This window comes from Cololabis saira, chromosome 17, assembly GCF_033807715.1.
Source record: "Cololabis saira isolate AMF1-May2022 chromosome 17, fColSai1.1, whole genome shotgun sequence".
In the NCBI taxonomy this organism is placed as follows: domain Eukaryota; kingdom Metazoa; phylum Chordata; class Actinopteri; order Beloniformes; family Belonidae; genus Cololabis; species Cololabis saira.
Window position 1 is genome coordinate 17,746,450 of NC_084603.1, and position 24,587 is coordinate 17,771,036.

General features: G+C 42.0%; 1 protein-coding gene across 1 annotated transcript in view; it reads left to right on the top strand.

Moving 5' to 3' along the window:
• LOC133464113 (adhesion G protein-coupled receptor A3) overlaps window positions 1–24,587 on the top strand; it is a 388,915-nt gene that overhangs the window by 361,563 nt on the left and 2,765 nt on the right. The window contains 2 exon segments of the mRNA XM_061746099.1: window positions 21,454–21,508; window positions 21,510–21,550. Of these exon segments, the coding sequence (XP_061602083.1) occupies window positions 21,454–21,508; window positions 21,510–21,550 (96 nt within the window).

Genomic DNA, 24,587 nt, shown 5'->3' on the forward strand with positions numbered 1-24,587 from the left:
TTTTTAACCAGCTCAACGTAGCCTAATGTAGCGGAGTAAGAGTAACAGTTTCTCCTTCACAAATCTACTCAAGTAAAAGTAAAAAGTATAGTGATTCAAAACTACTCCTAAAAGTACAACATTTCCCAAAACTTACTCAAGTAAATGTAACTCGTTACTACCCACCTCTGGATACATAAAGCTTTTTTTCTCAGCAGCTGTGTCTCGTTGTATTTGATTTTTAGAACATTGAGGCGTTGTGTCACATTCCGCACACGGCACACATTCCCTTTGCATGAATGAAACCACTGCACTTTCACCTTCACTAATAATCAATGAATCAGAGGCCTGGAGCTCGTGTTCCTGCATATTCACTGACCCATCAAGGGAGACGATGAGCAACAACCATGAGAATCATGCAGGTAACACTACCGTCCTACTATAGTACTAGTTTTTAACCTCTGGATTTGTACTTCTACTTTTATACTAGACTACTAGCTTTTGGTTTTCAGAGCACATCCCCCACTGTTCAGCTAATAGGCTAAATGATAACAGAATAAGCTCCCTATTTAACATGCCGGGGAACTAGCCGAGATGGATTCATTAATTGGAATAGATAAGTGGTTCTTGACCTCAGGTTCACAAAGTTTTCCCTGCTCAGGTAGCAAAATTACTTTTACAAACATAGAAATTCCAAACACATTTACTAGAGTGCAAACAGGCATCGTGGGAGAGAATTACATCAAATACGGCTGTTAAACACGGAGGTGTCTCGGCCGTGGCCTGAACAGGTCACTGTTTCATGGAGATGCATGACAATAACAGCAAGTGATGCTTTTGGTTTTGCAAGCAGATGCAGGATCCGAGATCACGAAGCGCAACGACACTGTGCACAAAATGGAATCCAGATCAGAGAAATGTCTAATGCAGGGATCAGCAACCCACGGCTCTAGAGCCGCATGCGGCTCTTTAGCGCCGCTCTAGTGGCTCCCTGGAGCATTTTCAAAAATGTTTGACCTTTTTTTCCCCTTTTTTTTTCTTTTTTTTCCTTTTTTTTCTTCTTTTGTATCCCTTTTCTTATTTTTTTCCTTTTTTTTCTTCTTTTTTCCCCTTTTCTTCTTTTTTTTCCTTTTTTTCTTCCTTTTTAATCTCGAAATTTTGACTATTTCCTCGACATTCAAAACTTTTTTCTGAACATTTCGACTTTTTTCTCGACATTTCAAGTTTTTTCTCGAGATTGTACTTCAACATTAATCTCGACATTTCAACTTTTTTCTCGACATTTCAACTTTTTTCTCAACATTTCGACTTTTTTTCTCAACATTTCAACTTTTTTCTCGAGATTGTATAGTTATAACTAATATAGAAACATGCAGCATGTGTTGCCTTCATTCTAAGGCTTATAAAAGACTTCATTTTTTGCGGCTCTAGACATATTTGTTTTTTGCGTTTTTGGTCTAATATGGCTCTAAAATATTTTGGGTTGGCGACCCCTGGTCTAATGGGAAGCTGCAATCACTTCCACCGCGGATCTACAACAGTGGCGCTATTTGTCCACCTTCATGCACAGATGTAGTTTGCGTATGAACATACTTCAGGAGTAAATTCAGTCTCTTTTCAAGGATGTCAACACAGCCGTATGAAAGAGCTCGTGGTGTGGCCCCCTGCTTTTCCAGCCTCGAGAACGTGGCGTACCTTGGTGTGACGTCAAGCTGGTTCAGAGCAAAAGAAATATCTCTGAGAGAACAACTATATAAAAGATGTTGGATTATCAAAGCACATGCTGTTTCATGCAAACGGGCCAAACATGCAGTTTCAGGTTATTCTTCCATTACGCTCTTTGTATCGATACAAACAACAACTTCCAGCAGAGCTTTGGTGATTACTTTTCAGTGGTTTCTTTCTCTGGGAGCCACCGGTATATACTGCACCGTATGGTTGTAGCAAACACAAGCTGTGCTTGGGAATCTTCTTTTTTTTCTTTTTCTTTTTATTGAATGTAAGTGGGGACCCCATAAATGAACAAAAAACTGGTGGGCCCCCTGAGGGGCAAATACAAGAATATGTGTGTGTGTGTGTGTGTGTTAATTAATTTGTTTGGTTCTCAAAAACAAACGAAGGCAGAACAGAAATGGAAATTCAAAATTAATAAAAAAATAAATAAAAACAGATGACAAATCAGGTGTGTAGAAAGTTGGTGAGTTCCGACCAGATGGGGAGGGTTCCAGTGCTGAGTGTTGGGTGTGATAATCCATTTCCAGTTCATGAGGATAGTTTTCTTGGCGATAATAACCCTGCGTTCACACTTAAAGCGTCACGGCGTCATAGGCAGCTGGCTGCCATTCATTTCCTATGAAAACGCGCGTCGAGAGGCAGCGGGAGCGTCGGGAGCAGCTGGAGCGGCCGGAGCAGCGCGTCAATTTGAAGTTGAAAAATCTGAACTTTATGCAAATGAGCAGCGGTGACGCCGAGGCGGCGTCCAATCACAGACGGGGATTCCCGAAGCGAGAACCTCAATGCAGATTGTACTTTCATGTACACACAAACTTACACTCACTCACATGCATACATGAGCAGAGCTGTGCACTAACAAACTTATTTTATCAGGAATTAATATATTTCATCCGGCAAACTGACATTTTTGCTGATTTGACTGCTGTTTTTACCTGAACTGCTCATGTGAAACATGTATCTGATGGGTGAGGAGCTGGATGGTCCCAACGATTTTATTTGCTACATTGATCCAACGCAAAATAATTAAAAACCGTGTTTATTAATGACAAAACACAGTTTAAACTGCAGCTTAGTCTGAATTATGGTTCCGCGTTAAATCGACAGCGAGCCAACGGCGTAGGGTACGCAGCGACGCGCACCGTACGGTGCGCGTCGCCGCGTACCGTAGTTTCCTATTTCCCAAAGTGTGAAATAGGAAACTGAAGATGTGCACGCTATATGTGTACACCAGGGGTCGGCAACCCGCGGCTCTAGAGCCGCATGTGGCTCTTTAGCGCCGCCCTTGTGGCTCCTGGAGCTTTTTCAAAAATGTTTGACCTTTTTTTTCCTTTTTTTCCTTTTTTTCTTCTTTTTTTCTTTTTTCCTTTTTTTTCTTCTTTTTTTCTTTTTTCCTTTTTTTCTCTTTTTTTCTTCTTTTTTTACTTATTTTTTTTTCTTTTTTTCTTGTCTTTTTTTTCTTCTTCTTTTTTCCTTTTTTCTCTTCTTCCTTTTTCCTTTCCTTTTTGCTCAACATTTCGACTTTTTTTTCGAAATTTTTACTTTCTCAACATTTCGACTTTTTTATCAAAATTTCGACTTTTTTATCAAAATTTCGACTTTTTTATCAAAATTTCGACTTTTTTCTCGAAGTACATGCAGCCATGTTTTTGCGGCTCCAGACATATTTGTTTTTTGTGTTTTTGGTCCAATATGGCTCTTTCAACATTTTTGGTTGCCAACCCCTGGTGTGTAGACTATACACACTTTGTTCCGTCCAGTTCTCCAGTTCTTCCAGTTTCAAGCCCCGCCCACTGCAGCTTTAGCCCCGCCCACTGCAGCTTTAGCCCCGCCCACTGCAGCCGTCGACAGTGCAGCAGCTTTCAGTGTGAACGCACCGAGCAGCGAGATGCTGGCGTCTGGAGATTTTTGACACTTTCAGTGTGAACGCAGGGTTAGGGCTACAAGGATTAAGTTATTGTTTGGATTTGTCAGATTTATTGTTGATGTGTCGCCAAGTAAGCAGAGGGATGGAGATAAAGGGATGTGGCAGCCCAAGAAATGTGACCGTGACTTTGTGACCTCAGACCAACATTGCTGAACAAAGCTGCAGTAGCAAATGACATGAATGCATCTGAATCTTCTGGAAGCAGAAAGACATGGGTGTGTTCACATTTCGGTCTGTTAGGCACTTTCTTGTTTTTTATTTTCCCTTCAGGGATGCAGCTCAGCGGGGCCAGATTTGCTGCAGCTCCTGCGACTGTAGCTCAGCCTCCGTCCTTGTCCCACGCCGCCTGACACTAATATCCGTACAAGTCTGCGAGGGAGCAGTATCAGCTGTCCGACATTATTAAAACTCAAATCAGCTCAATTATGGATTCCTGAGGAGTCGCTCAGAGTATCGGAGGATGAGAAACTTAAATAACGTATAGGCATAATTTTCCCTGAGAAGCGAATCCTCAGACCCCTACAGTACATGAAGGAGGGCGGGAGCCGGGGGGAGTCGATACAGGACCCTCTCAAGAATCTCCCAGCATGCTTTGCTTGTGAATGAGATGATTTGTCTGGGGGTAGATGGGAGGATTGTGGCGCAGCCAGTACTGGAGTTGAGGGGGGATGAGGGGGATGATGGGGGATGGCATCCCCCCCCGAAATAAAAACGGTCCAAATCATCCCCCCTGTAAAACTGCCATCCCTCCTTTCCATCCCTTATGTCATTTCATCAATGAATGTGGTTTTACTGCTATTTCAACATTTAGAGTCATCACCAGAAAAATAACACCAGAAAAATAACTTATTTGACAATTTTCACCTGTTTCAAGTAAATTTTCACTTAAAATAAGTTGAAAAATCTGCCAGTGGAACAAGATTTTTTTGCTTGTAATGAGAAGATAAATCTTGTCCCCCTGGCAGATTTTTCTACTTATTTCAAGTAAAAATCTACTTTAATCAGGTGAAAATTGTCAAATAAGTTATTTTTCTAGTAATGAGTCTTGTTTTAAATGTAATGAGATTTTTTGACTATAAATGAAATAAGTAGGAAAATCTGCCAGTGGGACAAGATTTATCTTCTCATTACAAGCAAAAAAATCTTGTTCCACTGGCAGATTTTTCTACTTATTTTAAGTGAAAATCTACTTGAAACAGGTGAAAATTGTTGTTTTTTCCAGTGATGAGTCTTGTTTTAAGTGAAATAGATTTTTTTTTTACTAAAATGAGACATTTTAACTAGAAATAAGACAAATATTCTTGTTAAGATTGTGAGTTTTTGCAGTGATCCATTTTACTTATCCTGTGAAGGACAGAGTCATATTGATAAGTTCAGAAAAGTGTTTTTTATTGTTGTGTTTTGATGTATTTGATGTAAGCCCAGTGGATATTTAAAGCTTACAGAAGGCTGCATTTAACTGCTGCTATGTCATTCCTGCAGTATTTCTGCAGGTGTTTTGGTCACTGCTATTATTTATAATATATTATATTATTTGTAATCAGCACAAATTATCTGTCCCCATATGATAAAATCCACCATCCCCCCTGAATTCTTTTCACATCTCGAGTACTGGGCGCAGCAGTCAGATGGCTCCACAGTGATTGACTCTAATGCTCCCCATCAGACCGGCTCATCCAATGAGACTTAGCAGCTGGAGGCAAATCAACCCCCACCCCCCCCGTCTCTCCCATTCCTCCACATCCACTTCATTTCCTTCTCTTCTTCCCTCATGGCGTTTGATGACAGATCCAAACAACAATCACACTGACCTGTCAGAAAGCTGCCACTCTGCGCCGGACCACACACACCTCAGCACTTCTGCTCATGCTATTAGCTGCCTGTCATGTGGGGAGATGTGGTGTCACGGGTGCACATCCCTCCTCTGGCGGATCCTCAGCTTCCTTTCCTGCACCATCTGTGTCATGTCACTGACCCTTTCTCCTCAGATATTATTATTGGTAAAAGAAAAACTGGTTTAAAAAAAGTATAGTCAGGTAAAACACCACATGTGTTGCTTTCACTGGATTTAGACCAATGTTGGCTCGTCGGGCCAGCGTTGTCTTAGTTCACTTAGTTCACATGTTTCCAAGGTGAACTGAAGACAATGACTGTGTTTCCAGCATCAATAACCTTTTAAAACCCGACTATTAGCAATAACCCGAATTTGCACGGCCATGTAAACACCAATAACCCCTTTGAATAACCCGAATTTGCTCATATTTGGGTTTTTAAAAACCCCAATATGACCCTTGGGTTACTCCTTTTAAAACCTGAATATTGGGTCATGTAAACGCCAAACGGAATATCCCCATCAAACGGAACATGAATTTGTTTTCTGCACATGTTCTGTTCACAAGGAATCCTGGTCTTTTGAGTCCAGGAAGTTCTTATAAACACGGAGAAACACAAGACCAGGAGGAGACTAATCACTTCATAAATGTAATGAAGGATATGAACATTTCTGCATTTGTAGACGGTAGAAAGTACCGGGATAGAAGATTTACAAGAAGGTGAGAGAAAAGTTGCGTGAAGCAGCATTTGTTTTGAATTTGGATACAGGAAGAAGAAGCAGAAATGACGGGAATTGCGTCATGATGTTTTCCGTGCGTCGCTGGTTTGATCCAGATATCCCAAATAATTAATTACCATGTAAACGGAATATTCTGAATGTTTCAGTAACCGGAATATTAGCAATAACCCGAATTTTGACTGCATGTAAACGTAGTCACTGTGACGTGTTCAAAGGGCTTTTCTTAGCAAATACATAAATATTATTTGAAGAGTCAGTAATTCAATGGTTGATCTTTCTTCTTCAGATGTGAGCAGTTCTCTCTCGCTCTCGCATGCTTGATTGTCATTTCTGGTTTAAATCCTGACTGACAGAGACCCACTATTATTAGGGCCCGAGCACTTACAGTGCGAAGGCCCTATTGTATCTGTAGGAGTTCTCGTTGTTTTTATTTTTATTTTATTTTGCCTGGTTAAATATTTGATATTTAATGGTTTGTATTAATGGGCGTGGCCTAATGGCTCAACAGCGCCCCCTAGAAAACTTTGTGCCTCAAGCCCCACAATACGGTTTGATGTACATGCACAAAAATCGCTACACACTTGTATCATGTCACAACTTAAAGAAAAGTCTCTTGGGGCCATGGCCGAAACCCAACAGGAAGTCAGCCATTTTGAATTAATCCTGTAATTTTGCCGTAATTTTTGCCATTTCCTCGGCCGTTAATACAGCCCGAACCGTAACGTGCACCCAGGTGTGTTATACATCAAAATGTGCGTCTCCATCCTGCGATGACGCACATTACTTTTCTCAGTCAAAAGCGTTACCGTGGCGACGCTAGACGCCAAAAAGTGCGCCGCCCCTTCTTCTGATTGGTGGATATTTGATAGTCCCTTTTTTCTGCCATATTTCTTGAATGGTTTGACATAGAGAGTCGTGGGTGGTGTCAGAGGACTTAGTTTTGAGTCCTTGATCTTTATGGGTGAAAATTGCACGCGCGAGGGCCCGTTCATCGCTGCTTGCAGCTTTAATTGTATTTGTGCCCTGAGTTGATCACAAGTTGTTATTTTCTGCACACGTTTCCTAGACTGGCCCAGAGTTCTCAAGGCCGTACCTGGTCACAAAACCTCCTTCAAAGCCGTGATCTCTGATAGTGATGGGAACCTCTGGTTATTTCTGGCTTACATTAGTAATTCATGAGCAAATTATTTGTAAAATGAATTACTAATGTAAAAAATACCACATGTTGAATATGTATTATTTATATCCCTTTATTATTTATTTGTGCCACAAAAATAGACTTGTTAAATACAAAGGCTGCAGTATTTGTTCCCCTGCTCGTCTTTTCTCTTCTGACTGAATTGACGGGTGAACAGGAGCACATGTTTGTGGAGCCGGACCGATTAGACAAGTCTGCACTCTGCCCTCCAACTATCAATTAAAGGGGACCTATTATGAAAAACACGTTTTCTCTTGCTTTAACCCTCGTGTTGTCTTCGGGTCAAGGAAGGAGGAAGGGAAGAAGGAAGGAAGGAAGGAAGGAAGGAAGGAAGGAAGGAAGGAAGGAAGGAAGGAAGGAAGGAAGGAAGGAAGGAAGGAAGGAAGGAAGGAAGGAAGGAAGGAAGGAAGGAAGGAAGGAAGGAAGGAAGGAAGGAAGGAAGGAAGGAAGGAAGGAAGGAAGGGAGGGAGGGAGGGAGGGAGGGAGGGAGGGAGGGAGGGAGGGAGGGAGGGAGGGAGGGAGGGAGAGAGGGAGGGAGGAGGAAGGGAAGAAGGAAGGAAGGGAAAAAAGGTGGGTCTTTAACTGAGATTTAAAAATATGTAAAGACTGGGCCGCCCGGAGGTGTAGGGGGAGGGAGTTCCAGAGTCTGGGGCCACAGCGAAGGCTCTATCCCCAGTTATAGTACTAGTTATAGTACCAGTTATAGTACCGGTAGTTCCAGAGTCTGGGGGCCACAGCGAAGGCTCTGTCTCCCCTGGTTTTAACCCTGGTCCTGGGCACTTCCAACAACAGTTGGTCGGCTGACCGGAGTGCTCTAGATGTGGTGGTGGAGAATCTCAGACAGGTATTTGGGGGCCAGGAGGCCGTGGAGGGATTAGTAAGCGGTCAGGAGAAGTTTGAAATTAATACGGTAGCGGATGGGGAGCCAGTGGAGTGATGCAAGGACCGGGGTGATGTGATCTTGCTTCTTTGTGCAAGTAAGGAGTCGAGCAGCTGAGTTTTGGACTAACTGCAGGCGTCAGAGTTGAGATTGGTCGATGCCGGTGTATAGGGCGTTGCAGTAGTCCAGTTGTGAAGTGACGAAAGCATGGATGACTCTCTCCAGATCGCTCTGTGGCAGGTAGGGTTTGGCCTTGGCAATAGTTCTCAGGTGGAAGAAGATTTTACGAACTACTGCACTGACCTGCTGCTCAAACTTAAAGCCACTGTCGAAAATCACGCCCAGATTTCTGACAGAGGGCCTGATGTTAGAGGCGAGAGGGCCCAGGGCATTGATAGAGAAGGCTGGAGAGGTTTTTCCAAAAAAATGGTCTCGGTCTTGCTCTCGTTGAGGTTGAGGAAGTTTCTACCCATCCATGCTTTGATGTCAGCCAGACACCACGCCCACAACTAACTGTGGTGGCAAAAATTGTTGTTCGTTCAAAAATGAATGTCAGAACACACTCAGCTGTCTTTCTGGAGTTTTAATGAAAAGAGAAACATTCAATGAATGGAGGGTCACACAATGCCGATCTGATCAGACGCTCAGTCAGCCAGTAAATGCCCCTACCAATGTTTAAGCACACGCTATCTTATAGTGGCCAGGCTGGGAACAACTAGACAAAATATCACCCTGGCAACGAATGTCAGGCTATGTGTCAAAGGAGCATGACCTCGCCATCGGAATGTTCACTTGAAAACAGGATTTGTGCATTAGTGTTAAAGCATACAAGACAAAAAACATAGTTATACCAAAATTTCCCATTACATAATAATAATAATAATAATAAATTTAATTTATAACGCACTTTCCATTCGAGAATCTCAAAGTGCTACAAGAAAGTAAAAAAAAAAAAATAAAAAAATTAAAAAAAATAGAAAAATAGAATAAAATCATTTATCATAGCTGGCATATGCTTTCTTAAAAAGGTGGGTTTTGAGCCCTCTCTTAAAAGAGTCAATTGTCTGTGGTTCTCTCAGGTGGGCGGGGAGGGTATTCCATAGTTTAGGGGCAACGGAGCAGAAGGCCCGGTCTCCCATTGTGACCAGTTTAGTCAAGGTGGGTTTGAGGAGGTTGTTCTTGTTTGCTGAACGGGTGCGAGTGGGGGGCTGAGGATGGATCAGTTCCTTGAGGTAAGGAGGTGCGTTGCCATGGATGCATTGGTACGTGAGTAGGGAGATCTTGAATTCAGTCCGGGAGGAGATAGGGAGCCAGTGCAGTGAGTGGAGGATGGGAGTGATGTGGTCATATTTGCGCACTCTCATCAGGATCCTAGCACATCACTCTGCCGGCCGGAGCTTCCGCCATTTTTTCGTAGCTGTGTATCGCGTCATTCAAGCAGCCAATCAGCACAGAGTCTCATTATCATAACCCCGTCCACTCAGAATCCTGCATAGATAATGAGGTTAGAGAATGTGATGATAAAGACATGGCCCAGAGGCTGAATTTCTAATTTATTTAGCAAAAACGATCAAAAGCTTGTTTTTAAGACATTCAAGGCCTGTTTAAAATAGGTATTATATCCATAATAGGTCCCCTTTAAATTCCAATGTGTCCAAATTTTGCTACATTTTCTGTCACTAATTTTTCTCACTTTTCTTGCGTCTCTGACTTTGTAGCAATGCGCTCGTGCTCTCTCGTCTCTCCCTCACTTCTGTCCGTGTCCTGATAACCCCCCCCTCCCTTCTGCTCAGTGCAGACACAAAAATCTCCGCCCATCACGTGTGGCTTTAACAGAAAAAAAACTAGAAAAAGATTTAAAAATCAGCTCCCAATCACATTTATCCTGGAACAAGTTTTTCTGAACTTTTGCCTCGTGACACGGTGCTTCATCACGGTTGTAAAATGTTCAGGTCAGCACCAAAGTGTTGCTGATGGAGGACATTTTCATCCCATTCTTTATCCACGATAGAGGTTTTTGGGAGAATTATAAGTGAACTTGCTCCCAAACATGACTGGCGTCAAGATGCCTCACTGTTAGTTTCGTACAAGACCCATTATAGCAATTATCTTCTGTAAACAATCAAGGAGCATCTTCAGCATCTTGTGCTATTCAATTTTTAGAACCTGTGCAAAATTTCAGCCCATTTTGTTCAGCTAAGATTCCTTCGCTTGAATATATTCCCTTTTATTCAGTTCAGTCCAACTCCTTTATTTGTATTTTGCCAAAGACATTTCACTTCAGTTCGACTACGTTCCAATTTCCCCAACTCAAGTAATCCAATTAATTGCAATAGAATCCAAATGTAAAATGTTGTTATAAAGCCAATTCATAAAAAAAAAACATGACCTTTTGAGAACCATCTATAGACCTGAAGAGGAAAACTTATAACAAGCTTTTACTGTGAGCATTACCCCAAGAGGATTATTGATTCCGCTCTTATATCCATTAGATATTACACTAAGATTAAAGATTAAAAACAGCAGTAAATGGCTTGTATGTCTCTGTCTGGTTATGCTGATGAATCTGTACAAGTATTTAACCCATCAGACATCCCGTGTGGTTTCAGCACTTTCTTCTCGATACTGATGGATAGTAACTATTTATCTGCCATAAACTTCTCATTCAGTCATGCCGGCTAATGACTATATTTCCAGGAGTGTCGATCTTTGAGAGCCAGCTCACTTTTCTAATTAAAACGTATCCAGTCCTTCAGCACCGACTGTTGCCGTTTCCAGTTTCACCCACACTAGCTGGGAGGGAATATGTCAAAAATCATAAAGATTGTGCACTTGGTCACAAGTTTTTGATATTTGGCATGGTGTTAGTTATGGACATAAGGTTTTCAAAAACCACTGCAAACAAATGGTGACTCCCCCTAGTGGCCGGTTTGCAGAAAATTCTAAATGTCTCCCGCCGAAAAGACCAAAGGTCATATCTCAGCTTCTCTTAGTCCTAGATTGTTGTAGATTGTCACTTTGTCTACTTTTTTGGTGCTAGGAATTCAATTCTGAGATAAATTCCCTACGACCTGTCCAGGGTGTAGGGAAGAGCGGGGTGAATTGAGCCAGTTTTTACTTAAGGCATCTTTAAAGTGAGGGCATGACAGTAATGTCTCCAACTAAAATATGTACATATATTTCAGGATGTGGTGCATCCATGGGAATAATCACCTTTGATCTAAAATTAACTGTTTTCAAAATATGACTTTTCAAAAAAAAGTGGTCTCTTGGCTCAACTTGCCCCCGGTGAGGGGTAAGTTGAGCCACAGGGGGGTAAATTGTGCCACTGATTATGTTGAAGTAAAACTTAACATTCTCACCTCATTTAATGCCATATGAAAGCAAGACAAATTCAACACCAAATGACTCCTTAAATGTTTTATTGTTAACAATGAAGAAAAAAATGAACTTCAAGGCTACTACTCAACATCCCACTTGTCAATGCTGCACGGGAATACGAACGTCTTCTCCCTTCTGGCTGTTCCCCCAAGTTTTTGCGGTTTTGGGAGTTTCATGAGCACATCCCCTCTAGGGATGAGTCCTTCATCATTCTCTTTGAATGTGAAGTTGGGCTTTTCATTCACAGAACCATCACAACTTCGCCTCAGAAACTTTGCACTGGCATGATGGTTTCTGGTCTAAAATTGAAAATGTCACATCATTTCGGTGATAAAATGTAAGAATGCAATGTACATATTACAGTAACATAATACTTTATTAATAATAATAATAAGTGGGTGAAGTTGAGCCACTGACTGGCTCAACATCCCCCAGGCCTTTTGGCTAAAATTACCCCACCCCTGCCATTTTAACAAACTTGTATCATCCAGCAGTTTAGAGCTAACATCATGCTAAAAGTATAGCCTCATATTATAACTTCCTAATCCCCTAACACATATGTGAGATTTGTTCAAACTTGTCTTTAATTGTTCAGACGCAAGAATCACGACTCCTTGAACATGTAAAAATTAATTTTGAACGGCAAAAAAGTGTTTTTTGAACTTAAATATGCTTGCCACTTACTGGATCAGCCTCTCTCCATCACAGGGTGAGTACAATGGATGACTGTTCAAACACATGTGGTCACGTGACCAAATTTGTCTATGGTTGTTCATAAACAAGGGGTGGCTCAACTTCCCCACAGGCTCAAATCACCCCGTTCTCCCTACCTGCCTCTCGCCTGAAAATTAGCTGGGATAGGCTCCAGCAAACCCCCGTGATCCTGCAAAAGGATATAGCGGTTATAGACAATGGATGGATGGATGGATGGATGGATGGATGGATGGATGGATGGATGGATGGATGGATGGATGGATGGATGGATGGATGGATGGATGGATGGATACATTTCCTATTTTAAGGTCATGTTGAAGGTCAAATTTAATTTTCAAGGTAATTTTTTGTGCAAAAATCTCCATATCTCTAGAATTAAGTCACATAGAAAGATTATAGAGGGCTCTAGACCCATATTTTCACCCCCAAGGAATGCCATTTTCTGTTTATTGGACAGGTCACTATCACTGTAGTGTCAATGTCATTGGGTGAGAACAGTGGCTTCATTCAGGTTTAAGATGAACACAAGTCAGAACTAAGTCACAGTGAAAGAATAGGATTTTATTAAAATAACACACATTTTGAATTTTCTGCAAACCGGCCACTAGGGGGGACGTCCCAATTTGTTTGCAGTGGTTTTTGAAAACCTTATGTCCATAACTAACACCATACCAAATATCAAAAACTTGTCACCAAGTGCACGATTTTCATGAATTCCCTCCCAGCTATAAGTGTGGCTGAAGTTTGTTGTGACCGCCAGACGTCCGGACTGTTCTGTGCATAACTTGGAGGGGGTCCACGGAAAGGACAGTGCGCGGCCACAAAGCAGAGGACAATGCATGAGCAGAGAAAACAGGGGTGAGAGGGAAATGGCTGCTTCTAAAAGGCACTTCAGGGTCTATTTATATCAGATGATTGCAGCTTCTAAACTCACTGCGGAGCTCAGCTCTGTGAGCGCAGCCTTTCCATCGAATGGCCGACCAAAACACACGTGTGTCAAACTGGGAAAGCGGGGCCAGGTTTATGCAAGGCTGAGCACAGGGGGGGGGGGGGGGGGGGGGGGGGGGGTCGGGGGGGGGCTTTGAAAGTGATGGAGCAGTTTTTTAAATAGAAACGGGGCTTGGACTGTAATTGATCGCACGTGTTGGATTGAGGTTCTGCCTGGATGCTACTGTATGTATTTTTGTTCATTTGTTTATTTAAAAGGATCCCCATTAGCTGACGCCAAAACGAAAGCTAGTCTTCCTGGGGTCCAGACAATAAAATACAAAATCAAACATACAATATCAATTCATAAAGTACGTTAAAAAAAAAGAAAGAGTCTTTATGTCAAACACACCTGGGTGCACGTTACGTTCGGGCGAAGAAACGGCCGAAGAAAATGGCATAAATTTCGCCAAAATTACACGATTAATTCAAAATGGCCGACTTCCTGTTCCGTTTAGGCCATGGCGCCAAGAGACTTTTCTTTAAGTTGCGACATGATACAGGTGTGTACCGGTTTTCGTGCATGTACGTCAAACCGTATTGTGGGGCTTGAGGCACAAAGTTTTCTAGGGGGTGCTGTTGAGCCATTAGGCCACGCCCATTAATGCAAACCATTAAATATCACATTTTTCACCAGGCCTGGCTTGGTGCAAAATTTGGTGACTTTTGGGGCACATTTAGGGGGGAAAAAGGCCCTCATTTCGTCAGAAGAAGGAAAATAATAATTCCTACAGATACAATAGGGCCTTCGCACTGTCAGTGCTCGGGCCCTAATAAAGGAAATTATCACACAAATCATATATAATATGATGTATTGATCTCACTTAATCAGATACACTATATGATGTTAAGGTGATGACAATAAATACATTCTTAGTTTTCGTTTCAAATCTGCTTTTCTTTTGATGTCACGAATCTCACCTGGAAGGGTTTTCCAATCTGCAACTGATCTATAAAATACTGTCCTCTTCATAGAGTCAGACTTAGGTAAGGGTAACATAATCCCACCATTATTCGCCCCTCGAGTGTTATATGAATGAATATTTGAACAATAAGTTATATTATTATAGAGGAATTTAGGAGTCTGAGTGTTAATAATTCTATGGAAATATGTAAGTACATTAGTAGATAATCTATCCTCAACCCTCAGCGTTGCAGCAGGAGAGACGTGTATGCATTTCTGCAACACTTGTTCTCGGAGAACAACCAAGAACAAGTCTTGCAGCCTTGTTTTGAGCCACTTGTAGACTGTTCGATGCAGCAGACCAAACAACTGAAAAGTAAACTAAATGACACAAAACCAATGAACTAACAACTTGACGAAACAACTGTGTGTTGAGAGATGGTGCACATTTAAGGCCAATCCCAATACACCCCCTACTTTCTACCACTAGCCCTCACTCACTACCACTAGCTCTAAAAATGAAGCCACAAACCTTAGGGCCCTTGTAATGTTCCCTAGGGATTGGGACACCACTTGCTACGTCACTGCGTGGTTTACGTTCGGGTACGTAAGCGACTGCGTAGTTACATTTGCACATACGTCACACCATATCAGGAAGCCCAGAGCTAGAAGCTGTTTTAATTTCCGCTGTAGCGCTGTTAATATGCCACTTTATTAAGTTTTAATATTTTTTCAGGCGTAAAAGTAACCGTTAAGATCCCCAACCTGGGCTCAGTTTATCCAAATAACGCCTGTTAAGAAATTTGCTCCGATGTTTTCGGGATGAGTAGAGCCGCCGGGGATTTATGGTTCCGCGTTAAATCGACACAGAGCCTACGGCGTAGGTTACGCGGCGACGCCCACAGTACGGCGCACATCGCCGCGTAACCTACACCGTAGGCTCTGCGTTGGTGTAACGCGGAACCATAAATCAGCCTTTATTCTGGCAAGATCTGAAGATACAACGCAACAACGAGCAAACGAGTGATTATGTACATTCACTGAGTGAATATTATAAAAGTAAATTTCTCACTAGAAATGTAATCAAAACGCATTTTTATGCAGAAACAAACTCAAAATATTGATTTTATTCACTAAAAATTAGAAATGTCCGCCATGTTTTTTTGTTTGATTCAGTCTGCAAATGATGACGTAAAGCATTCTGGGACATTTTTCTGGCCCTCGGTCAACGAGTCAGCATCTGAAATCCCTCTGAAGGGCTAGATTCATACACACTAGCCCTCGTTATGTCCACTAGCCCTACATGCAAAGAGGAATTGGGACACCACTACCCTCAGGGGAACGCGCAAAATTTAGGGGTAGGACTGAAAAGTAGGACTAGGGGGGGATTGGGACTGGCCCTTACACGCTACGGCATTTACATGTTTGTTGGAATCCGGTTTGCTGCAGGAAAATGGCGGTTTACAAAGTACGCAGTGATTTAACATCCACTAGTTCCCCTCATTTATGCTCATCCAGCTGACGGCTGTGTAAATGGCTTTCTGTTGGAGGAAGGTTCCCCCGGGAAGCCACTCCACCCAAAGACAATGACAGGCCGGTAATGCCGCTACCCCCCCACCCCTCTTCTTCGTGTCCCCTCCACTCCTCACCAACCGGCTCAGACAAACGTCTTGATTATAATTGAATTTTTTGGGAATGGCTGCAGTGTGACAGAGGAAAGATTGTGACCAAGAGAGAGAGAGACGGAGCAGGAAGGAATGGAGGAAACCGGGGACGAAGATGGAGGGAGATGTAGTGGTGGAAAGGTTAGGGTGCAGTGACAGAGGCTGAGATTGAACATGATGCGGGAGGAAATGGCTGGTGTTATGCAGGAAAGTGGAGGACGGCGCAGAGAGGGAGGACAAGGACAATGCAGAGGGGACGTGCCGGGGATGAGGTTTGAGTCTGTAATGAGTTTGTAAGGCGTCACTTCCTGTGATGCAAAGGTCATTGTTTACTTCCAAGCCTGCTCAAGGATGAAACAACATCACCAAATCTTCCTTAAGGAAAGTTAAATGGTCACACTACACGTTTTGTGGTTTTTCATTTCAGTGTTTGTGAAAGATGCATACCCGCTATAAGGTGCAGAAGAAAATATTCTTCTTTAACTGCATCATAAGCCTCCGTTTGTAGTTAAAAGTCCAATTTTTACCATAAAACAAATTGTTAAAATGACCAACTGGAAGCTGCTTTAACCCTTGTGCTGTCTTTGGGTCAAGGGAGGGTGAAGGGAGAAAAGAAGGAATGAAGGAAAGAAGGAAGTAAGGAAGAAAGGAGAAAAGAAGGAAGGAAGTAGGAAAGGGAGTAAGCAAGGGAGAAAAGGAGGAATGAAGGAAGTAAGGAAGAAAGGAGAAAAGAAGGAAGGAAGTAGGAAAGGGAGTAAGGAAGGGAGAGAAGAAGGAATGAAGGAAAGAAGGAAGTAAGGAAGAAAGAAAGGAAGGAAGGAAGTAGGAAAGGGAGTAAGGAAGGGAGAAAAGATGGAACGGAGGAAGGGAGAAAAGATGGAAGGAAGGAAAGAAGGAAGTAAAGAAGAAAGGAGAAAAGAAGGAAAGAAGTAGGAAAGGGAGTAAGGAAGGGAGAAAAGATGGAAGTTAGGAAAGAAGGAAGAAAGGAGAAAAGAAGGAAGGAAGTAGGAAAGGGAGTAAGGAAGGGAGAAAAGATGGAAGGAAGGGAGAAAGAAAGAAAAGAAGGGAGAAAAGGAAAGAAGGGAGGGAGGAAAGCATGGAGAAAGGGAAAAAAGAAGGGAGGGAAGAAGGAAGGAATGGATAAAATAAGTAAAGAAGGAAGGAAAAGCAAAGAAGGTAATAAAGGAACGAATGACGGAAGGGAGGTAGGAAGAAAAAGGAGTAAAGGAGGGTAAAAAAGGAGGAAAAGAGGAAAGAAAGAAGGAAGGAGAGAGCATGGCAGGAGGAAAGAAGGAAAGAAGAATTGGGTCATTTTGACCCAAAGACAGCACAAGGGTTAACTGCATCATAAGCCTCCATTTGTGGTTAAAAGTCCAATTTTTACCATAAAACAAATTGCTAAAATGTCCAACTGGAAGCCTATTTCAAAAAATAAAAATAAAGAAAATAGATGCACCATTACTAGAGCTATAGATGTTCAGATACGAATGTTCAGGACGTTAAAACATTGGTAAGAGGTCCCCTGGGTCGAGTAAAAAGTGCCATAAAGCTCTGGATTCACAGAATATACAGTTTGGAGTCAGCTGACTAAGGTTTTGCTGCAGATCTTCCACTACACAGAGTCAATGTCAGATTTACACAAGACGACAAAAGCGAGGCGTAGGCCAGCTGTGTTTCATCCTCCTGCCTGCAGGACGCTCTGCTGAGATATAGCCATGAAAGCAATTTATGCATCCCCCCCAAAGTGTCTTGCGAGCAACACCGTTGTGAGTAGAAAACACATTTTCTGATAAAAGTTGACAGGGTTGACAAAGCACAACCAAATTCTGAGCCTCGACTTTGTTCAAAGGAGGGAACAGAGGACAAAGATCGGACGCATGTTGATTAAGAACAGTAGAAATGTGTCATGGTGAGTCCCTGAAACCAGCACTAGCAAGTAAGAACGGCAAACAAGACTTTTCCTGCCACATCTGAGCCACAACTCAACATAAAAGCTTAATTATTGTTGTAGATTTATGAACTTGCAGTGTAGTCCAGCTGTTGTAGCTATAAAATGTATAGGAATCGTTCAGTTTGTGATACAAGCATGAAATTTGGTACACAAATCGCCAAAGGTTTCCCCAAAAGATATGGACGTGGGGCCATCGTGAATTTTGAACTTGGCGCCCATGGCAGCCATTTTTCAAAATGGCCGCCAGAAACAAGTGTTTTCTAATGAGTGATTAGTTGAAATGAGTTGCCAGTTTGCCCTGGCTGAGCTTCAACATCCACTCTATTACTTATCCATTCATTGGATCGTTCAGGATCTTTTTTGGTTTATTTGTTTGTTTTTATGTATAATAGATCTATTTTCATGAAATGAGGGTATATATTTTATTTTGGCTAATATGGCTGTTATCATGAAAGAAACAGTTGTCATGTTCAGTTTGAGGTAGAAGGAAGCTTCTGGCCTATTCCATTGTTTCAAATTTGATTTCTGCATCATAAATAATGACTTAGTGCTGGGCGGTATACCGGTTCATACCGAATACCGGTGTTTATTTTTCTTATGATATGAATTTTTCATATACCGTAATACCGGTGAGTAGCGGCAACAACGTTGGGAGCGCCGCGCAGCGCGGCGGAACGCAGCGCCGCTGGACCCTGTTTGTGAGGGGACTGTTTAGCCAGTGAACAGTGAGCAGAGCCGGCAGGGAAAAGTCAACAGTGCCGCGTGTCCGCGTGTAACTTAAATCTACCATGGCCTCAGCGTTAGGGCTTGGCCATGTGAGGCTTTATAAATATATGGGCTTTATAAATGTATTAAATATATGAGCGCGGAGTCGGCGAGGAGCTGCGCACAGCGCCGAGCACGAGCCGGGCGCACAGTGAGTCGCGCTGTGAAGCCTGATTTATGGTTCCACGTTAAATCGACGCGGAGCTTTCGCCGCTGGGATTTTTGAGTTATTTATGAAGAAGTTCTGAGTTCCCTCTGAGCATTACTCGAGTTGAGGGGGGGTGAGGGGTGATGTGATTGCACCCTCCCCCCTGAAATAAAAACGGTCCAAATCGTCCCCCCCCTGAAATAAAAACGGTCCAAATCATCCCCCCTGTAAAACTGCCATCCCTCCTTTCCATCCCTTATGTCATTTCATCAATGAATGTGGTTTTACTGCTATTTCAACATTTAGAGTCATCACCAGAAAAATAACACCAGAAAAATAACTTATTTGACCATTTTCACATTGAAATTTCACTTGAAATAAGTAGGAAAATCTGTCAGTGGGACAAGATTTATCTTCTCATTACAAGCAAAAAAATCTTGTTCCACTGGCAGATTTTTCTACTTATTTCAAGTGAAAATCTACTTGAAAACAGACTGATTTATTGCTTGTGTAGTTGAAAAAATACATGAGAAAAGGACCTTGAAAAAAATAATCGCATTGTAAACGGCATCATTTTGTGAGGCCATGCAAATCTGTATTTATACTACTGTGGACATTAATGTTTTTCTACAATATTTCGTCCTCATTACAGTAAAATAGGCCATTCTAAGTCAATTTACTGCAGCAATTCCTTTCCAAATCATTAGAAAATGTGGTTAACACCCAGTTGTGCATGAAAAAAAAAATACCGTGATATACCGTGAAACCGATATAATTTTGAAAAATACCGTGATATAAATTTTTGGTCATACCGCCCAGCACTATAATGACTGATTAGACACCAAGATCATCCATATCAGACAGTCACACAAATGATGGCTGCCATCTTTAAAAAATGGCGGCCATCTTGAATATTAAATGACAACTTTTCAATTATCCAAGAGACATCTACCAAGTACTGTATGTGGTAAATATGTCTAAAATATCATATTATGTCCCCAAGTCATATAAAAACAGTTTTTTCTGTCATCCATTTTGAAAAATGGCTGCCATGGGCGCCATGTTGAAAATTCACGATGGCTCCACGTCCAATTGTTTTTGGAATGCCTTTGGCTAATGTGTGTACCAAATTTCATGCTTGTATCACAAACTGAACGATTGTTTTGGTTATCTCCTGCACTATTAAGGTCTGGTTAGGTTAATGCATCACTTATGATTGGTTAGAAGTAGGAAACGCTTGTGGTTTTTGCTAAAAAATAATACTTTCACATCACTTACGCCACCTCTGTCGTCATGGCAACAGCAAACAACATGGTTAAATACTCAAATTTACGTTAAATACTAGAAAACATGGTTAAATACCTGCCATCAAAATACTGTTAAAAATCATCAAAACACCATTAAAACACTGTTAAAACAGCATTAAAAACATGCTTTTACAAACTGACAGTAAGAAACACTAACTTGCGCGTCAAAAACTCATAACTTAGCCACTATAATAAAGAATAATATATACATAATAATAATGTAATAATCCGTGTATATATCACGACAACGGATCCCATTGACTTCACATAGTACAATATCCGTGGTGCTCACACGGAATTTTACCATTTCCGTGTTGGTGCCACGGAAAATAGTGGTGAGAGGTCGTGGGCATTTCACGGATTTTTGTGAGATCAGGTTGGAAAAAAACGTATAGTCCGGAAAATACGGTAACTCATTGTTGAAGTAGAAACTAAATACAACTTTGTAGTGTATTAGCTCATGTGGCCACTCTGCGCACGCTTTAGGAGCGGATACACATCAAATTATCTTCCTACGTTCACCTCTAATCACAACCATCCTGGCAGTGTGCAGAACAAGCCGAGTGTGCACTCCATTTAACAGCACATCAGCTGGCACTGCTCCGCTCCCTCGCGCCGTTCCAGTCGGGGTTGGGTTAATGTTTGCCCGTTGGAGCTTCTGCCTGGACGTAGTCCCAGACGGACGACTGCAGACGCCACCAACGCTGCCCCGTACGTAGTTGAGATTCAGCTCAACTCTGCAGGTTGTTCAGCTCCTCCAGATCCTGGCACCTCCGCGGCTCGGAACACAACCCCCGTCTGGAAGTTTTCCCTGTTGCTTCATTCGCTTTTCAAGGGAGTGTTTGCTCATTAATTCACTTCAGAGCACCTCATCTTCAGGGCTGAAATGAGCAGCAGATGCCATCGACTGCAGAAGCGCCTCCTGGCGAGTTCATCATGCTTAGATCGACAGGAAGCAGATTTGTTTATACGGGGAAAATTTGCACTTTGGTTTGTAGCAAAGAAAACAAATTGTAGGTGTGATTGCACCCAAAGAGTGTGATGACAAGCTGAAACGTTACACGGGAATAATCCGATTTTTCCTTTTTTTCATACTAGTGGAAGACAGCTGACAAACACATTTTCATGCCTCTTCCCCGGTGCCGTGGCCTTTTCGTTCAACACTTAAGTCGACATTATGCAGCTATTTTCAACAAAGGCTTACTAAGAGCTTCACCTGCTGCATCATTTCATCTGTCACATTGTTTGTCTGAGTGTTTTGTGGATTGTCTTTCTACTGTGAAAGTGATTATAAATAAAGGCTGTGAGATACGTTGAACTATCTTCTCTTTCTGTCACCTTGCAGGTTTTATCTGGTGAGCGGCGGCGTGCCCTTCATCATCTGTGGGGTCACAGCGGCCCGTCAATATCGACTACTATGGCAGCGGAGAGCAGGCGCCGTAGTAAGTCCTTGTTTTGCTTTGGCTCTTTTGGTTAAAATACACCTTTTTGTTCCTGTTTTCTGCAACTCCATGTTAGGCCCTGTCCCAACCCCCCCCCCCCCTACTCCTACTTTTCAGTCCTACCCCTAAATTTTGCGCGTTCCCGTGAGGGTAGTGGTGTCCCAATTCCTCTTTTCACCTAGTGGTAGTGTGCTTATTTAGGGTTAGTGCTTATGAATCTAACCCTTCAGAGCGAGGGTTTTCAGATGCACACTAGCTGACCGAGGGCTAGAAAAATTTCCCAGAATGCTTTTCGTCGTCATTTGCGGACTGAATCAAACAAAAAAAAACATGGCAGACATTTCTTATTTTTTAGTGAATAAAAATCAATATTTTGAGTTAGTTTCTGCATTAAAATGTGTTTTGATTACATTTCTAGCGAGAAATATATATTTTACTTTCATAATATTCACTCAGTGAATGTACATAATCACTTGTTTGCCTGTTGTTGCGAAGTCTTTTTCAAACCTCGCCAGAATAAAGAATAAAAATAACGCAGAACCATAAATCAGCTCCCGAGCCGGCAGACAGTTTTCATTCCGGAATTTTCGGAGCAAATTTCTTAACAGGCGTAGCTACAACTGTTAGATTTCATCTATTAAACCAACATTTATCTTCCTAAATGATTTATTTCAGCCAGCGGTAATTCTCCACAGAGCTGCAGGTTTCTCCCCCGGGACGACGGCGCAGGTTGAGCTGCTGCTGCTCCAACCCGCTTGCTCGTTGTTGCGAAGTCTTTTTCAAACCTCGCCAGAATAAAGGCTGATTTATGGTTCCGCGTTACACCAACGCAGAGCCTACGGCGTAGGTTACACGGCGACGCGCACCCTACACCGTAGACTCTGCGTCGATTATATACGTCGATTTATTTTTCTTTTTTTTCTTTTTTCCCTTGTCTGCAGACATATTAATGATTGATACCATGTAGGGAAAAAAACAATCAAATTTCTTAACAGGCGTTATTTGGATAAACTGAGCCCAGGTTGGGGATCTTAACGGTTACTTTTACGCCTGAAAAAATATTAAAACTTAATAAAGTGGCATATTAACAGCGCTACAGCGGAAATTAAAACAGCTTTTAGCTCGGGGCTTCCTGATATGGTGTGACGTATGTGCAAACGTAACTACGCGCAGTCGCTTACGTACCCGAACGTAAACCACGCAGTGACGTAGCAAGCAAAATTTAGGGGTGGTGCTGAAAAGTAGGTGTAGTGGAGTATTGGGACTGGGCCCTGGGAAGATTACAAGTGCCCAAGTGCTAAAATCTGTGGTTTCTTTTTTAGGGCTAGTGGTAGAAAGTAGGGGGTTTATTGGGATTGGCGCCTCAATCTGTCCTAAAAAAATTTGTCCTCATTTTAATAAACATCTATCCCTTTATATAAAGACACCGTAATTCAAATGAAAATGGATGAACAGAAATGTGTTTTCATATTGAGAATATGATTAAAATGTTTTGACTAAAATCAATAATGAATCATCCAAACTGCTTTATCTTCTTTAATTGTGGCTTAATTAAAATGAGAAACATAGAGTTAAGATTTAATTTGAGCAAATAGAAATAGTTACCAAAATTCAATTGTAAAGTCAAATTTGAAAATTAAAAAGCATTAGCAGAAACACTTTTCCATTTTCAGAATACAGCTGCATAGTTTGACTCATAAATAAGATTAATAAGAAATCAACCAAACTGATTTTTCCTTTTCTTCTTCGAGACCACTCATTCTGTGACTTAATTAAAATGATTAAGAAATTACTTTTTGGTTTTCATGCCTGCGCAACAATAAGTGTATAATTCAAAATGCCCCCTTACGTAATGGTTGTGTAGCCACGGGTCAGATGGCCAATCCCAAACAGCGCTAGATAATCCATTTTAACCCTTGTCCTGTCTTCGGGTCAAGGAAGGAGGAAGAGAAGAAGGAAGGAAGGAAGGAAGGAAGGAAGGAAGGAAGGAAGGAAGGAAGGAAGGAAGGAAGGAAGGAAGGAAGGAAGGGAGGGAGGGAGGGAGGGAGGGAGGGAGGGAGGGAGGGAGGGAGGGAGGGAGGGAGGGAGGGGAGGAGGGAGGAAGGAAGGAAGGAAGGAAGGAAGGAAGGAAGGAAGGAAGGAAGGAAGGAAGGAAGGAAGGAAGGAAGGAAGGAAGGAAGGAAGGAAGGAAGGAAGGAAGGAAGAGGAAGGGAGAAAAGAAGGAAGGAAGGAAAGAAGGAAAGAATGAAGGAAAGAGGAAGAGAAAAAAGAAGGAAGGAAGGATGGATGGATGGATGGATGGATGGATTGGATGGATGGATGGGAGAAAAGAGGGAGGGAGAAGGAAGGAGAGAGCAGGAGGAAAGAAGGAACAGGAGAATTAGGTCATTTTGACCCAAAGACAGTACCAGGGTTAATTTGATTTATGGTACAGATTTCCGTACTTTTACTGCTCTTGACTGCCTTTTCTAGTGTTAAATCTCATGATTAAAGGGAATGGATTTTCAAATCCATCGAAGTATTAAATGATATTGGTATGTGAGTATTGTTGTTTTTGTCAGCCTGTTACGTGGCGACGCACACCGTACGCCGTACCCTACGCCGTAGGCTCTGCGATTTAACGCGGAACCATAAATCGCCGACGGCTCTTATCATCGCCGAAAACATCAGATCAAATTTCTTAACAGGCGTTATTTGGATAAACTGAGCCAGGTTGGGGATCTTAACGGTTACTTTTACGCCTGAAAAAATATTAAAACTTAATAAAGTGGCATATTAACAGCGCTACAGCTGAAATTAAAACAGCTTTTGGCTCTCAGCTTCCTGATTTTAGGGGTGGTGCTGAAAGAAGATTTCAAGTGCCCTAAAATCTGTGGCTTCTTTTTTAGGGGTAGTGGTAGAAAGTAGGGGTGTATTGGGATTGGCCCTAAACCAGAGGAAACTACTGAAAACAATCTACATTTTAGTCTCCTTTTTATCCGTTTACAATATTGCATTATATATTTAATTATCGTCATCTATACATGACCAGCATTTT